The sequence below is a fragment of the Musa acuminata genome, chromosome BXJ3-4 (assembly GCF_036884655.1).
Source record: "Musa acuminata AAA Group cultivar baxijiao chromosome BXJ3-4, Cavendish_Baxijiao_AAA, whole genome shotgun sequence".
In the NCBI taxonomy this organism is placed as follows: domain Eukaryota; kingdom Viridiplantae; phylum Streptophyta; class Magnoliopsida; order Zingiberales; family Musaceae; genus Musa; species Musa acuminata.
Window position 1 is genome coordinate 1,130,121 of NC_088352.1, and position 16,421 is coordinate 1,146,541.

A 16,421-nucleotide genomic window follows, 5' to 3' on the forward strand; every position below is an offset into this window, starting at 1 on the left:
AGATTCTATACATGAGAATTTCTTTATTTGCTGTTTCCATATGGTAAATATTTCATCGAACATGGAGTGTGAATCAAATGCATGACTGAATTGAGACCGAGATACAGATGCATGCAATATCTTCCCTTCGTTGGTTTGCATTCATCCCAAAGAACTCCTTAAAGAATTATGATATCTGCAATTATTGTCGGAAAATGTTCAGGAGTTGGCTGTTGCAGCTTTGGATATATACTAAAAGGAGCATATCAGCCTTCACCATAAATTGATCAAGCTGGATCCAGTCCCCCAAATATGGTACTTGAGATCTTTCATGTGCATGCACTGTGTTCATAAGATTTACGTTTGGTTCCATGCACATAAGTTGTGTGGTTTGTGATGATTTTTTTTATTTTTTAAATCGTAAAAATGTATACTTTCATGTTGTCTTTTCTGGTTGTGTTTTCTATTGACTAAAATTTGTCATGACAATGGTTTTTTAAATATTTTATGAAAATATTTTTTTTTTTTATTACCAAATTGATGAGAGGACCAATGTTGTTGTCTTTCTTTAGTAAGTTAATTGTTTCCGATGATTCACGTCCACGATCCATGGTCTATAATTGCTGATGTGAATTGAATACGATGCTATTGTGATGTATTTGAAGTACAATGTTAGAGTGCAGTTTGTAAGTGTTCTAGTGGGTTGTTTAAGTTGCTGAGGAGTTCCGATTTCTACAAGTATTAGAACATGTAAACACATTGGCCTACTTTCAAATCGATCAAGCTAGAAATAGCCCAAGATTTATGTAGACTAGCTATTGAGGATATCACATGCATGCATGCATTAGGTTTGGCTGTCAGCCAAAATTTAGAATCATCGTGTAGTTATGGATAAGATATATTATAGATATGATTGGATTATAATCATAGTTATCAACCAATAAAAAAGAAATCCAATTATGATAAGAGTTCATGATTTTGATGAGAGAGATTGTCCTATTTATTTATCAAACTCTCTATTCTCGTTTATAAATGGGTATGATATCAAAAGAATTTTAGATCTATTCATCTTTTGAATCATTATTTCAATCTCGCATTAATATTATTTTTTAATTAATTTGTGATGTATTATATCCGATCTCTGAATCTATTTCTCTATGCTCCTTGCTTGCTTACGGGCTATGTAATATAAGTGGAATCATGATAGAAATATGTTGCTCATATTTGTTCGACGGGCTATTGTTAGCAGCTTCGTGTCGATAATAATACTATTGAGGGTGACAGCCTCCATTGGTCATCGACCTAATCAGCAATAGTTGTAGAGATAGTAGTGTTGTGGCATGCAGTGACAACTACTGATGTGCAATAGCTCAAATGTTACGATAGTTTGTTTTGGTCATCGTTGCTTCATGTGCAACGATGTCGCTACATAAGGTAACAGGTCTATTGGGCACTACGTTTGATCAACGATTATAATGATGCCACTACGATGACATTTGTTGGCCACAATCGACATCAACAGGACACCGAAGGCTAGGGTCACCCAACAACTATGTGATAGTCGTAGGGGTCACTAGTTGACTGTAAACACATGCACGGTTGATAAGAACTCACATGATAGTGATAGTGGAATGTTATGACAGTCGTATGGGTCGTCGATCAGTGGCGAAGGGAGTTTAAGCCATCGATGCATAGGTGATAAACTATTTCACACTATGGTGACGGTAAGACTTGCATAAATAACAACAGTCAAGAAAAAAAAAAGGATTAGGATTTTTTTTTACCTATTAAAAGATTATTTTATCCTTTTAATTTTTTTAATTCCAACCGGTGTCCTCTCGATAGTTCAGCTCTTCAAAAATTAGATATTTTTGGTATATATCATGACAGAAATAAAACTCTAACATATAGCTATGAAGCATTAGCTATTGATGCGTCTTTCTGTAACTATTATTTTTGTTGTACAATTTATATTGAGTGGTTGATGCATTACTTGTTGTGACTTTAGTTAGTTCATAGTTTTTGTTTTATTAAATGTTAGGAAAATAAAGTAAATCAAAATATTTAGTCATTTTTCTATTGGGATAATATTAATCACATGAGCATTCTTCCACTGTTCAACAAGTTAGGTGGACGTTTTTGCTGTCTGCATTTTGGAATGCCAAAACAAAAGATGTTTATGCTCCATGAATTATGCTGTAGTTGTTGAAAGTCTCATCGGCAATCTAATTTTCATGACCAAGATTTCTTTTCATGAGCAATGGTTTGTTTGGTTACTTTAAACTCAAGCTTTCTGTGTGAATCCCGTCACTGAAACTGTATTCTGCTCCATAATTGATGCCAGAGAAATACCCAAAACATGTGATCAATCTATTTGTGAACTCACGACAAATTTATGAGTAACATAATGTTGATGGTAAGATGGTTTCCGTGAAAAGGGAATGCATCCATTAGCAGATGCTTACAGGATGAGGCAAGAGTGTTTGGAGCAGTTTACCTGTCTCATTCATACATTACAAGATGAGATCCTTCTTACGGTTCAAAATCTAGTATGCTGGTGATTGTTCCCAGATTAGTGACATCGAATGTATTCTCGACAAAGATTGTGCTACTTCTTCCATGCTTGGCCGACTACCTGCATCCCTCCTCAGACATCTCTCGATCAATCTAACCATCTCAAGACCTAAATCTGAAGGATATTTGCCTGCCAGCAGAGGATCCATGAAGCTTCCAAGCTTCTCCATGGCATCTCCTCCTCCTCCGCCTTCGCTAACCATGGTGACCAACGCATTCCATGAGAACTTATCCCCTCTCTGTGTTTCCGAGCCATCTCTCCCGGTGATCGTCTCCATCATCACCACGCCGAAAGCATACACGTCGAGCTTGGGAGACACCAGTCCGTGCTCCAGATACTCCGGCGCCAAGTAGCCCTTCGTCCCCACGATATGCCTCGTCAACACGAACTCGCCGTCTCTTCCCTCCGACGCCCTCGCCATCCCGAAGTTGGCCACCTTCGCCCGCATCGTCTGGTCCAGCAGAATGTTGCTGCTCCTGATGTCCTTGTGCACGTACGCCGGCTCGGTGTAGCTGTGGAGGTAGCTGACGCCATTGGCGACGTCCACAGCTATCTGCATCCTCTGAACCCAGCTCAGCACCTTGGAACCGGATGTGTCGAAGATCCAGTGGCTTAAAGGCCCGTTATCGGCGTACTCGGAGACGAGGAACCACTGGCCTTGGTTGAAGCTGATGCCAGAGAGCTTGATCAGATTGAAATGGTTGATCTTCTTCAGTACCTCGACTTCCTTGGACACATCCCCATTGACGACCTTCACAGCAGCTGCGTCCCCATTAAACATGCCTCTGTAAACTGATCCTTCGATGAGGCACTCGTAGCTAAAATTCTCTGTTGCGAACTGCAACTCCTCGAACTTGTACACTCTCAAGGCGTGCCCGATCTCGGCTATCATCGTCTTTACGTCTTCTGATGCTTCTTTCTCGTAGGATTCCACGTCTGATGATTTGCCATATGCTGTTCCGTAGGTGGTTGAATCATTGGAAGGAAGAGCTTTGCCTACCTTCTTCTTCTTGGCCTTAGCGGCAACACAGTAGATCGCGACAAGCGCAGCCAGGGCGAGAGCGCCCGCGGCGACTCCGATCCCGGCGTAAAGACCGGCGTGGCTGGAGCTGTTCCCAGCCGGAGGGGGAGCGGCGGGAGGTGAGTGCAGCGGCGGCGGAGGCGGAGGGGCCGCGAGCTGGGACGTGTTGGGCTGGCTCCGTAGGGGGATGAGGAGGGTCGTGAAGGGGTAGATGTTGGTGCCCGATATCTCGTTTGCTTCTTCGATGCTCTGCTGGCCCACCCCAAACCTGCTGCTTATGCCGAAGATGGTGTCGCCATTATCCACCAGGTAGCTCAGCAGGTACTTCACGCCATTGGAGGTCTGATTGCTGGTAGGACAAGCACACCGAAGAGGCACAGTGATCTCAACGCCGGGAAACAACTTGGTGGTGCCATTGAGGCTCTGGTTCATGATGGATTGGCAGGTGGAGAGACTCTGATAGGTGTTGTTGGCTAAGACAAGAGCAGTATCACCAGATTGTACCAGATAGGAGGAATTGAGCTGGTAGTATGCACCTGAGCAAGAGCAGTTGACAGGGACCACCACCTTGGTGCCGGTGGCGAAGGTGGCGGTCGGGCTTACGGAATTGGCCTGGGAGAGCTCGGACGGGTGGGAGCTCAACAAGGAGGAGATGGAGACCACGGAATTATATGGGGGCTGGGAGTGGAAGGTGAGGAAGGCCTGGCAATTGGGTTGGCTATTGCAGAAGTAGCCAAGGAGAGAGGAGGAGTTGTGTTGGGTCTCGCAGTCTGTGGTGAGAAGGCCTTCGTAGGGTTGCTGGGCATGGAGAACAGGAAGGAGGGAAGGTAAGAGGAGGAAGAAGAAGAGAAGGGTGAGAGATTGAGAAGCCATGGAGATTGGGGAAAGGGAGAAACACCATGAAGGCATTTTAATGATGCGAGTGGTGGAAGAAAGAGGAGTTGTGCTTTCCTTTCTCTGTCTTCCAAGGAGCGAAGAGTCTAATAATTTGGTGTTGACTTTGACTAAGATAGATAGATGAAGCCGAGGAGAAGGGGACTGTGCCGAGTCCTGTCACTCTCAGGCAATGTGCCAAGCGGTTGTTCGCATGATGCATTGCAGACTATTAGTTATGACTTGGAAAGAGAATGAAGTAGGATAATATGATGATTTCTTCTCGATGCATGGCAACATATCATATTAGATTGTCAATTTGATAGGAGTTGGATTCGACACAAGCATTTCTTTCTGTAAGTTATTTCGAAAAATAAAGATTTAAGAACACAAAAAAAGAAATAACAGAATGACTTTTATTGGTAATGAATCTCTCTCTCCTCCTGCTGCATAAACACTAGTTTTGATGCCACATTCTCTCTCTTTTCCGTTCTCAAAAACTTCAATGTGACATTTATTTTAGATCGATCGACTCTTTTGGATGACGGCTACAAGATATTTCTCGGTGCGGCTTTACTACTGTCTCGATCCAGAGATGCAACACGAAACAAGCGATTGTCGACGCTGGTCTGGGAAAGGGCCCGCAGGTCTCTATGCGGGTCCCACCGTTCCCGGGGGCGCTCGGCAAGACGTCGACGGAGGGGCGTTTCCGCCACCTAATCAACGTTTCATGGTCCCACGAGCCTTCCGCGCATCCTGTCATTTGGGGCCCACGCGGCAGGTCAAGTCAACGGATCGGGTGCGACCCACACGGTTTTACAAGATGGAGATTCGTTAATTAAAATATTCCGAATGGCTCAAAGCATGTTGGTAAGATTAAAGCCAAGCGCGCTCTCAATAGAAAAGCCGATAACGATACACTACACATTCGATCTCATCTATTAATTTTCCGAGGACTTAATTCTTTCATATCGTAGGTAGGTAAGTGTGTTGTTTAATTATTTTTTAAGTAAATCGATTTTTTTTTTTTTTTACACAAGTTGATTGCATCCTTTAAAGTGATCGATTAGCCATGTTATGTTATAAGATCATCACATTCTCAAATTGATTGTATTGTCAAGTCGATTCGATCATACCTTCAATTTATATTTATATATTATAAAAATATTACATGTCATATATATATAGCATAGTAAATATTACATGTCTTTTAAGCGACTAATGAATATTCGGACCGACTAAACTATTGACTTTTCTATAATTTATTTGAGCCTATTATAATTCGTTTGAAACATAATCGAACCCTATCAAAGCTCAATCATTTCATGAATGATTTGGTCAAACAACTTCCTTTGCTTCTTCGTCACTTCTGTTTTACCCTCAAAAACAAGCATTTTGTAATAAGCCACTTTTGAAAACAATATATAGTAGGTGAAAGACGCAGTTTAGAATCAATTAGTTATATACATGAGAAAGCAAAATTAATAAAAGTCATTTGAAAATTACAATAGAACATATATATATATATATATATATATATATATATATATATATATATATATATATATATATATATATATATATATATATATATATATATAGTTAATCAGTTCGATATGTCAACATCAAAGAAGAAAAATACCTTAAACATTTTTTTAATGATAAATAAGGCTTACGATTAGGAAGATGTTGCATGTGACACATGAACCTGTGCCATTTAATGATAAACCATTCTCTTTCTTCTTCTGCCTTCAATGATGCTGCAGCTGCTGGAAATTGGGTAAGAACTGGTGAAGATCATACGTGAGAAGTAGTCAAGAGGAGGATTTGGTCTTGCTTTCATCGTTGAACAAAACAAAAATTAAATAAATAGGAGAACACTTTGTTGCTACGATTAAATTTATACTTTAAATAATGTTGGAATGGAGAGCCATTATTATTATTATTATTATTATTATTATTATTATTATTATTATTATTATTATTATTATTATTATTCAAATACTTATCTCACCTTCTCATAATTTGTCAGGTTGGCAGGTATTTTTTTTCTGGATTTATTGTTAAAAATAAGTTTAGTTACAAGTTTACTTGAAGAAATTTAAATAGTTATTTCTGCTTGAAGAAAAAGAAACCTCCATAAATTATAAATAGATATCCAACAATCATCCATATCAAAATCTAATAAATAGATACAATATTCATTAAATCGAATATAAAATACAAAGTAACATAATAGAGGATACTTGCCATTGTGTATACTAAATACCAAATAGTTGAACAACAGATAACTTGTACAAGTGAGACACGTCACGTGAACCGCCAACGTAGAGCATCTGAGTTTTTCCACGTCAGACGCTTCCAAACTGTCGGCCGCGAGGAGCGACGAGGCGACGTGGCAGTCATCTCTTTACAGGTGTCCAAAAGGTAACCGACACGTTTCCGCACCACGTGGAGTTCTTCGACCAGAAGGAAGGAGCCCTCCATACGCCAAGGCTTGACAAGTCGTGCACGAACGCTTTCTTTCTTCCTCCCGATGGCCATTCTATTTTTCTCTCTCAGTGATGGAACTCTTGTTGTTGGTTGTTCACATTGCAAAGCTCATAACTCTTTATGGCTGAAACACTTATCCTAGTGGAGGATATTCTCTAGGTATCTTTGGGTTCTGTCCCTTAGTTTCTTTATGATATCGAAAAATATTTATTAGATATTCTCTAGGTTTCTTGTTTCAGTTATATTACTGGATGGATCGCTTTCAGGTTCTTTTTTTTTGTGTATAAAGTAATTATTATTATTATTTTTATGTTGCATACTACAAAATAAAAATTTCACATAAACCCGAAAAGTCAGAGAAAGCGACGCCGTTGACCGAATCATCCGCGAAAACAACTCCTGGGTGATGGGTTTTCAGGACCCACATTTCTGGCTGCATCCCAAACGGTCGGGGTGACTCGGCCCGTTATGAAGCCGAAGTCTTCACGGGTTCGGTTCTCCAAAACCGATATTAGTGTCTCCAAATCCGAGATCGTCTATTTCTCCTATGATTAGACTCCTGATCCGCCGGGGCTCCACTTCTGGGGTTGCTCTTCTCCGCCTTCCCCTCGATCGCTGGGTCTTCTTCGGTTTCGGCTCAAAGGCGAGAGCTTTTTCCTTTGGTTAGGTGTTGCTGTTCCTACGATGGTGCCGGAGGGCGGGGAGTCGCTGGCGATCGGGGCCATTTCCGGGGGGAGATCGGGGAAGGGGCGGCGGCTGTGGAAGAAGGTGAAGTACCAATTGGTGGAGTACCATTCGCTGCCCGGCTATCTCAAGGACAACGAGTACATCCTAGGGTACTACCGTTCCGAGTGGCCGTTGAAGCAGATCCTCCTCAGCATTTTTACCGTCCATAACGAGACCCTCAACGTCTGGACGTAAGATTCCCACTGAGAATTCCATAAGGATTTGATCTTTGCTTCCTTTTTCATCTTAATCTTTTCTCTGTTCGTCTTTCTCCTTTCCCTTCTGTTGGATCTTTTCTATTGTGTATTTACTAAATATTGATCTGATGCCATTGATCACAGACTTGCGATTCCATTCCAATCGCAAATGATGATTGAATTTGAGTGGTAGACAGAATTTGGGGCATAAAGTTTGTTTTCTTGCTCATTAATTAGGCGGCAATTCTAATCCAACCCATGTCGTATAGGACAAAGTATGAACGATCTAATGAAGGGTTTGTCCGATATGATGAGACCCTGCAGAAATAATCTATTTTTGGTAAATAGATTGTAATTTTACGAACAACTGTTCCTAATAACATCGCAGATAGGGCTTGTAGGTGCTTTTTAGTAATAAAGCAGTTGCAATCATCTTTGGTTCAACGTATGTCCTGAATGAGATAACTACGATCAAGAAAATGTTGTTATTAATTATTCTGAATTTCTCACTTGAAAGAAGATTATGTAAATTTAGATTATCATGGAAGCATTTTGATCTTTGAATAGTGAATGTTAGTGTTCTTTTATTCAATGATAATTTCAACGAAAACAGGATTTCCCTCAACTTTCTCTTGCTAAGGGAGTACTACCGATTACCAATTTCCTGAAGATAGGATTGTACATGATGTGTGGGACAGCCCCTTTCCACCCGGAAGAGCGGGCACTGCAGGCTCATGAACAATGACTTTCAAAAGGGACTGAAACTTGACATAAGGTACCTGTCAGTCGAAACATATGCCGAAATATCCAAAGCAAGGCTAGAAGCAATGGGAAAATGAGGCTATAAGTCCAACAATTCAGGGACCTACTCCCGCATGTTCTATTCTAAAATTCATGACATATCGAAGAAATGATATGTTTTTTAAGTTATATATGAATTCTAGGCTTCCCTAATGCCCTTCATTTTCTTCTATCCTACCTTTAAATTTTTCTATTATCAACTTTTATTTTTAATTTCCCTGTTCCTTCTGTATTTTCTAAATACCTTGTTCATTTTGTTCTATTTCGTAGCCTTTTGCGTATTTTGAGCAAATATTCCAATATTCTTTTATTTAAATTCCCTCAATGTTTCTTTTTTCTATTTTCCCTGCCACAGTTATGGAATAGATATCTACAGAAGGCTACCTGCAATAGGAGACTCCAGCAAGTCTTGCTTAGCTAATTAACTTTAGCTTTGGGTTATGAGATCTTGATAAAACAAAATCTTTACCCTGCATTGTCTGTGTAGTAGCTTAGTCTTTCCCTCTTTCATTACAAAGCTTTTAACCTAGATGTGAGCATATTAATTTTCAAATAACATAGTTATCCTTTAATTTTCTCATTACCAAAACTCCTCAGCTCTAACTTGTCAACTTCCTACCTCAGACTGTTACTCATTTATCTCTCTATTTTCGAGTGGAACATATTGATGCCAATCCATGCAATTATTCAAACTGTGTTCTAGATAACAACCCTGTCACATTTATATGGAACTTTCTTCAATAATACAAACTTAAGTTGATACTTCAAAACATCAAATATTGATTTCAATATCATAAGTATGTAACTGAAGTTTCTGTCTTCATGATAGATATATTATTGTAGTTATGAAACCACTATTTTCTATGAATGTGATCAGACTGTCGGAAAGGTTACTGCTAGAAGCTAGAGGCCGAGATGATAGTATGGGCTATTACTAGATACCAAGATGTTAATATATTTCTTTTAGATATTTCTATTATGTGAATGGAATTTTGTGCACCTTATATTGTTAATTTCATTATTCCACAGCCTTTATATTTTGTCTTCCGATTTTGACAACTCATGTAATTCATGTTTCAGGCACCTGATTGGCTTCTTTCTTTTTCTTGCTCTAACAATATACACGGCAATGAAGGTTCCAAAGGTGGTAGATCTGCAGTCATTACAACATTTGCCAGATGTATTAAAGAAAGCTGATCTGCAAAAGATTCAATCAGAACTCGTGGCTTGTCTTCCTTCGCTACCTCACCTATCTGACCTGCAAAGAATAAAGGATGAACTGAAGACATCCTTGGGCTCTCTGGACATGCTTCCATCTTTATCTCGCTGGCATCTACTGCAACTTATTTCAGACTGTCTGCCACACAGATTTACACATGCTACTAACATATCTGTTCTGGTCAATTCCCATTCTATCTTGAATTCTGCTTGTGGAATTTACATTTAAAAATTTCTCTTAAATCTAGCATAATGTTTTTTGTTACTGTTCTTTCCATGCATTATGCAGTGAAACTGCAACTATCTCAAGGCATTGTTCTTTTGTATTTCGTAGATAGATAGTGAACATAATTGTACTCCTTTTATGATGAAAATAAAATTATTATACACCTTGATCTCAGAATAAAAACTTTGAGTTGGAATTACCGTGGAATTATTTATTTCTCTTAATATAATGTAGAGAAGTAGTCCTAACTTTTTATTTCTCATCATATCAACATGCATTAATAATGTGTAGGTAGCTCTCTTTTCAACAATTGTTTGCAATATGTGCATATTTGAGATTTGGTTTCAGAAAATATTGGATTCTCTTTAACTATGTATGAGTACTAATTTGATCTCCATTATATGTTGAATATGCAGTCAGCTGTGAAAGATGATGTGGCTAATATGATAGCCCCAATACTAGTACGGCCAATTCCACGGTGGCCATTCTTTGCCTTCTCAGGTGGTGCAATGTTCTGCCTTCTTTCAAGTAGCATATGCCATCTTCTATCATGCCATTCCCGACGTATCGCATACATCATGCTCCGCCTCGACTATGCTGGCATCGCTGCACTCATCTCGACATCATTTTATCCACCAGTGTACTACTCATTCATGTGCAACCCATTCTTCTGTAATATCTACCTCAGTTTCATCACCATTCTTGGAATCGCCACGATTGCTGTCTCGCTCTTCCCAGTTTTTCAGAACCCTGAGTACCGATCCATAAGGGCAGGCCTTTTCTTTGGGATGGGCATCTCCGGTGTGGTCCCTGTGTTGCACAAGCTGGTTGTTTTTTGGCACCGGCCGGAGGCGTTATACACAACAGGCTATGAGATCTTGATGGGGCTTCTCTACGGCCTTGGTGCATTGGTGTACGCTACACGAATTCCAGAGCGGTGGATGCCTGGGAAATTTGACATTGCTGGGCACAGTCACCAGCTCTTTCATGTGTTGGTTGTTGCAGGAGCTTATACGCACTACCGGGCAGGACTAGTGTACTTGAAGTGGAGAGATCTGGAAGGGTGCTAGAATTACCCTTCCATGACAAGAGCCCTTGAAACCTTTACAGAAGAAGGTTGAACTTATTTGTGAAAGCTTGAGAGCTACAATGATGTATGCACTACATCCTGTTCGAAAATAATGCTTACCTCTCACAAGGACAATGTTCTGTTGGAAGTGGAACTTCTTGTTATAAATTCCTATAGATATTTGATTATCCTGTAAGCATGTCTCCAGTCAATAGATACAAAATGGTGATGCTGACTTAATCTTGCTGACTGTATTGTTGTTCTGTGATACAACTGATTAAGAATAACTCACAAGAATAGCAGATGGCCAGTAGCCAAAATTGAAACATGTAACTTGTGTATCAGGCTGTGATTTCGTGTCTTGGATGATTGAATGTTTCTAAGAGGATGAGCTTTGATTCTCACACCTCTACTGATGGTTTCTTGTAGGCTTATGTGGGCTTGAGAGTGAGTCTTCTTTTTTTTCTTTTTTTTTTGTCTAAGCTTTAGTTTGATATAATAACAAGCCATACTATTCCAAGTATTTATGATTGTCTTCATGAATTTGTCTTATGTTATGGTGTGGAGTACAGAGTCTCTTGTTCTTACTCCAAATGTATTTGCACAACTATTTATATCATATATTTGTTTTTTGTTCTTAAAAGTAGAAAAAAAACAATGCATGAAAAATTAAATTTGGTGTCTGATGACTCCTTGTTTGTTAAATATCAAAATTACCCAGTAAAATCTCTACAACTTTAGTAGTGGGCTTCTATTCCCAAAATATTTTGATGAGAAAGAAACTCTGCACCCTGATTATTATAAAAAATTATCTGAAAAAAAAAATTATTCATTTAAAGGAACTATTCAAAGGAATTCATTAAATGGAGAACATGGACATAGGGAGGAGGGAGTTCCTTCATCAATTTTTTTATTTTTAAATCTAGCTCAATCGATCATTCCAAATTATAAGAAAAAAACATAAATTTGTCTTATAAAGTTATAGATAAATATTTCCATGTCCTTAGTTACTTTTATCACATACCTATATGTTTTCAAAATAATAGCACTTCACTTGTAAATTAACTCATCATCTTCTTCTTATCAATGTACAAACTTTTGATGGAATACATTCTTGATCTTTCACTAGAGTAATAGGATGTGTATAGTTCTTAATTTTGTTCATATCAAACATCTCTTTCTATTTTTAAAAATACTTATTAATCTATGACTAGGAAATGAACCTTATAAAGACCAAAAAAGGGAAAAAAAAATAGTGTTCATGCTTGTTTTCCAAAGTATGTAAAGCATAAACAACTTAAATCTCCATAACATAACATGGTAGAGATGCAACAGTATTTGTTCTTGGTTCTCATTTTAACATTGCCCTCGGGTCATGTTTATTTCCATAGCTATTTTAACTACTCACATAATTATTGAATTACTGGTACCCTAATTTATTTTTTCCTAGAAAAAAAAAGATGTAATGTTCCTCCAGTTAATATACTATTTAATTTAAATACTTGGGCACTAACACAATAATTAGGAATCAATTGCACCAACTCTTGGAGAGTCATGATCTATTACTAATGATATATTAGATATATTAACTTGGCCATTTTTAGAAGTAATTAACCTAGAGTTTTTGGACCAATCCTAAAGCCAGTACTATGTATATAAATAAATATATATATATATATATATATATATATTTATGTTTGTGCTATCCTAAAATTCACAATTATAAATATGTTATTTAATTTATTTTTCGGTTTTATGAGTTGTATTCTAAGGAAGAAGTAGGTAAAGTGCATAAATGATGATGTTGATTGGCTATGTGTATGCTAGTGAGTCATCATTTATCGTATTCCATGAAGTGACCTTTTTTGCTTTAACTGATAGCCAATTCGAATCATTAGTACAAGAGTTGGTGACTCAGATCCATCATGCATCATTGGTCTAACAATACTTTTTCTTATAGAATTTTATTTAATTCATGTCAAAATTCTTGATGCTTTCAATCTATTTTAACCATTCGGTTTGATAATATCTTTCATCCTATTGTATAATTAATTTATAATATTAATATTTTTTACTATATTCTTGGTCTGTTGAATACTAAAATTACATATCATATATTTTTACTTATTTTCTGAGATTTATCTCAATAATTCAAGTTTAAAATAAATTTTATTTAAGCTCACATCAAATAAAATAATGTCATCAACAAACAAAATGGTTTATCAAAGATTTATTATAAGTTGATCTACAATCACTATAACCTTTTTTTATCACTTATCAAAAAAAAAAAATTCATTCTCTCTTTCCTACTCCGTAACACGTCACCCACATCGATCGACGTCCTCAATAGGTACGTACAGGATGAAGGATCGATCTGTGGAATTTTCAGATCATTGTTGCCTTGTCATCCTCATTTAAATTAAACAAATGAGGAGTTAGGTTAGTCAAGTTCCACATTCACTACAAGCCTCGTAGAGCAACTCAATTTTGATTGGTGTATCATCGTAAGTTTAGTCAGTCATTTTATTGAGTGTCCCACATGATAAGGGATGTTGCAGTGGTCAGGTCCCTCTGGTAGTGCTGAGGAATCTTAATTAGATTTTGATTAGGACTAGAGATTTGTTCTAAGTAGGAATAGAAAGTCTAGTGATTTGTTCTAAGTAAATACAATCATATATAAATATCATGATTTTATAGGAAGAAACAAAATATAGAGAGGGAAAAAAAAAACAAAAAAGAATGCAGGTTTGCATGAGACAGCCAAATCCACACGTAAATTCTCAAATTGAGGAAAATATAAGAGTGACTTGCCCCACACACCACGAAAGAAGAGGAGGAAGAAGAAAAGAGGCAAGACTCGTAGAAATGGAGGAAGATGCGTCTCAGCTTCGCTCTTGGGATAAGGATGACAGAGGACAACTAAAAATAGAAGCTGGATGATGCAAGCAGGTGTGGCCAGGAAACGTGTCTCGATTTGGCTTTCTGCTCCATTTGCATTTGGTGAAGAAATAAAACAGAAGCATCACTTTCGAGTGCCACTTTTATCTATAACCATAAAAATGGAAGTTGTTACGGGAAACAACTTTGAGCCGTGGTCTCGGGACCAACGCAGCCAGGTTCTGGTTCAGTCGTAGCGATGGGCCGTCGTTTCTCCCGTGAAAGAGGCTCCTCGCCTGAGCCTCGGGCGAAGGGTGCCTCGTCTTCGTACCTGCACACAGGTCGGGTCGGGGTGTTTGACCCGACCCCTCCGACGATCTAGTCAAATGATGTGGAAGGGAGTTTTTTTTAGTGAAGAAGTGTCCCTTCTCTCGTTTAGAACTCGGGGGTATTTATAGGGTAGTTTAGTGTTACCTGATGCGCCTGCCTTCGGGAGGCAGGATCGTACTTCTGATGGCGTCTGACATTGCCATTGACGTTGCGTGGAGAACCGAACTACCGCAGAGTATGGGCGAGCTTCGGTCGTCGTCCTCCTCTGCCTCGGCCAAGCGCGCGGGGTCAGACAACGATGAAGTTGTTGTCTGAGAGCGGATGACGTCAGCGCATGTCGAGTCAGCATTATTGCCCTCCTCCTCGGGCAGAGTGGCGCCCAGGTGAGGCCGACGTCATGACACGTTATGACGATGTTACTCAGGTCGTGTCGCTATTATTGCTCCTGTCAGATGGTGTCCTTTCGGTTGACTTGGCTACCGCGAGACGAGGCGCGCGTCACCAACCGTAATGTTATTGGGTCTCCGGTGATTCCCTCATCAGAAGTAACCGAGATTAAGTAATAAAAAAATATTATTGATTAAAATCCCAAAAGATGGAACTTTGAATGATTATATAAGATTATCTTAAGTTGCCAAACTCTTTTTGTCTTATTTTAAGTGCATTTCTAATATAAAAAACAAATATTCTATAACTTTCACAGTTCTCCTTAAACAACCAATTCATCACGTTTCTATATCTGAGAAGAGGCTGAGAAAATATTAGCCATCGAAAATGTCAAAGTGTAAATAAATTTGTCGCAGCTACTTTGGACCCGAATCCGGAACATGAGGTTGACATGTATTATAAAAAAAAAAAGAAAAAAAAGAAAAAAAAAGGAAAAGGAAGACAAAGGAAAAGAAAATATTTTATTTTTTGAGGTTTCTTTATATTTTTTGAGCAACAAAGGAGCCTATGGCACACTAAGCATTATTCATCTTTATATTATTTATAATATTATCAATAATATTATTGATAATGGCTTGTCATGATTATTTGAATGAAGAGAAGAAATTTTCAAGCTTGATATAAAATAGTGTAGGAAAGATTCAACTGAGTTGGATTTGTGTTTATATTCTTTTTCCTATATAATAAAAATTTTATATTTTCTATTAATGTATCAGTCGAATTAATTTATGTCGATTTTTAGTTTTTTTATTTTTGAGAATTTTCTTGACTTTGATATACTGTCCGAGATATTAAATTACAACTAGCATGTTAATAGAAGTAGTAAATGTTATTCTTGATATTTATATTTTATAAATATGATAAATGATAAGCTTATATTTTTTACTTTTAAGACTGAAACATATATTTTTCAAAAATATCATTCTTAATATTCTATGAAATATTAGTTGAGCATGAATAAGTATTAATGTTTATATTAAGCATAACGTAACAAATCAAAATATATTAACAGACTTAAATATAAGATTAGAATATGATAACAAATATCTTCAAATGTAATAATACATTTTTTAATAATAAAAAAAATTAATATTTAGATTTTATTTATGTTATGCATATTTATTTACTATGAAAAATTAGTTTGATTCACCAAATCATAAATCGATTAGTAAGTTAAACCCAAGTAATATAATTCGACCGACACCGTCGGTCGGTGAGTAGAACGACTCCGCAGCACGTTTACCGTACATATAACCAACCCTTTTGTTGATCGTTGCTGACGTTCCTTTGCTCGGATTTCATTGTCGGTGTATAGTTTCATAATACTCGGGTCTTTCGTCTGTTTCTCTATCACTCGATCTTATCTCTTCGGATGCCAAGTCTTTGGATCCATTGTTTTTTTCCCTAATTACGTGCTATCTTATCGTTACGTTTAAATAAGAACGGGTACAGTACGACCGGGTGTGACAAGACTGGTTGGTCGCCTAATCCGATCACAGTGCTCCATTGTATATATAACTTTGAAGATTTGACACGGTTTCAGAATTATATAAGGCTCGCTCGGCACAGCATTTCGTTGGTTTTTTCCA

At 37.9% G+C, this 16,421-nt stretch overlaps 2 protein-coding genes across 2 annotated transcripts; one reads left to right on the forward strand and one right to left on the reverse strand.

Moving 5' to 3' along the window:
* Nucleotides 1–2,371: 2,371 nt before the first annotated feature.
* LOC135636059 (protein LYK5-like) lies at nt 2,372–4,251 on the reverse strand. The gene is made up of 2 exons (XM_065147595.1): nt 4,112–4,251; nt 2,372–4,031 (listed from the first exon to the last, which is right to left on the reverse strand). The coding sequence occupies exon 2, from the start codon at nt 4,005–4,007 to the stop codon at nt 2,526–2,528; it is 1,482 nt and encodes a 493-aa protein (XP_065003667.1). The 5' UTR covers nt 4,008–4,031; nt 4,112–4,251; the 3' UTR covers nt 2,372–2,525.
* A 3,165-nt stretch (nt 4,252–7,416) lies between these two features.
* On the forward strand, nt 7,417–11,366 carry LOC103980360 (heptahelical transmembrane protein ADIPOR3). Its single transcript, XM_009396744.3, has 3 exons — nt 7,417–7,858; nt 9,746–10,064; nt 10,526–11,366. Exons 1-3 carry the CDS (start codon nt 7,626–7,628, stop codon nt 11,177–11,179), a joined length of 1,206 nt encoding a protein of 401 aa, XP_009395019.2. The 5' UTR covers nt 7,417–7,625; the 3' UTR covers nt 11,180–11,366.
* The last annotated feature ends 5,055 nt before the right edge of the window (nt 11,367–16,421 follow it).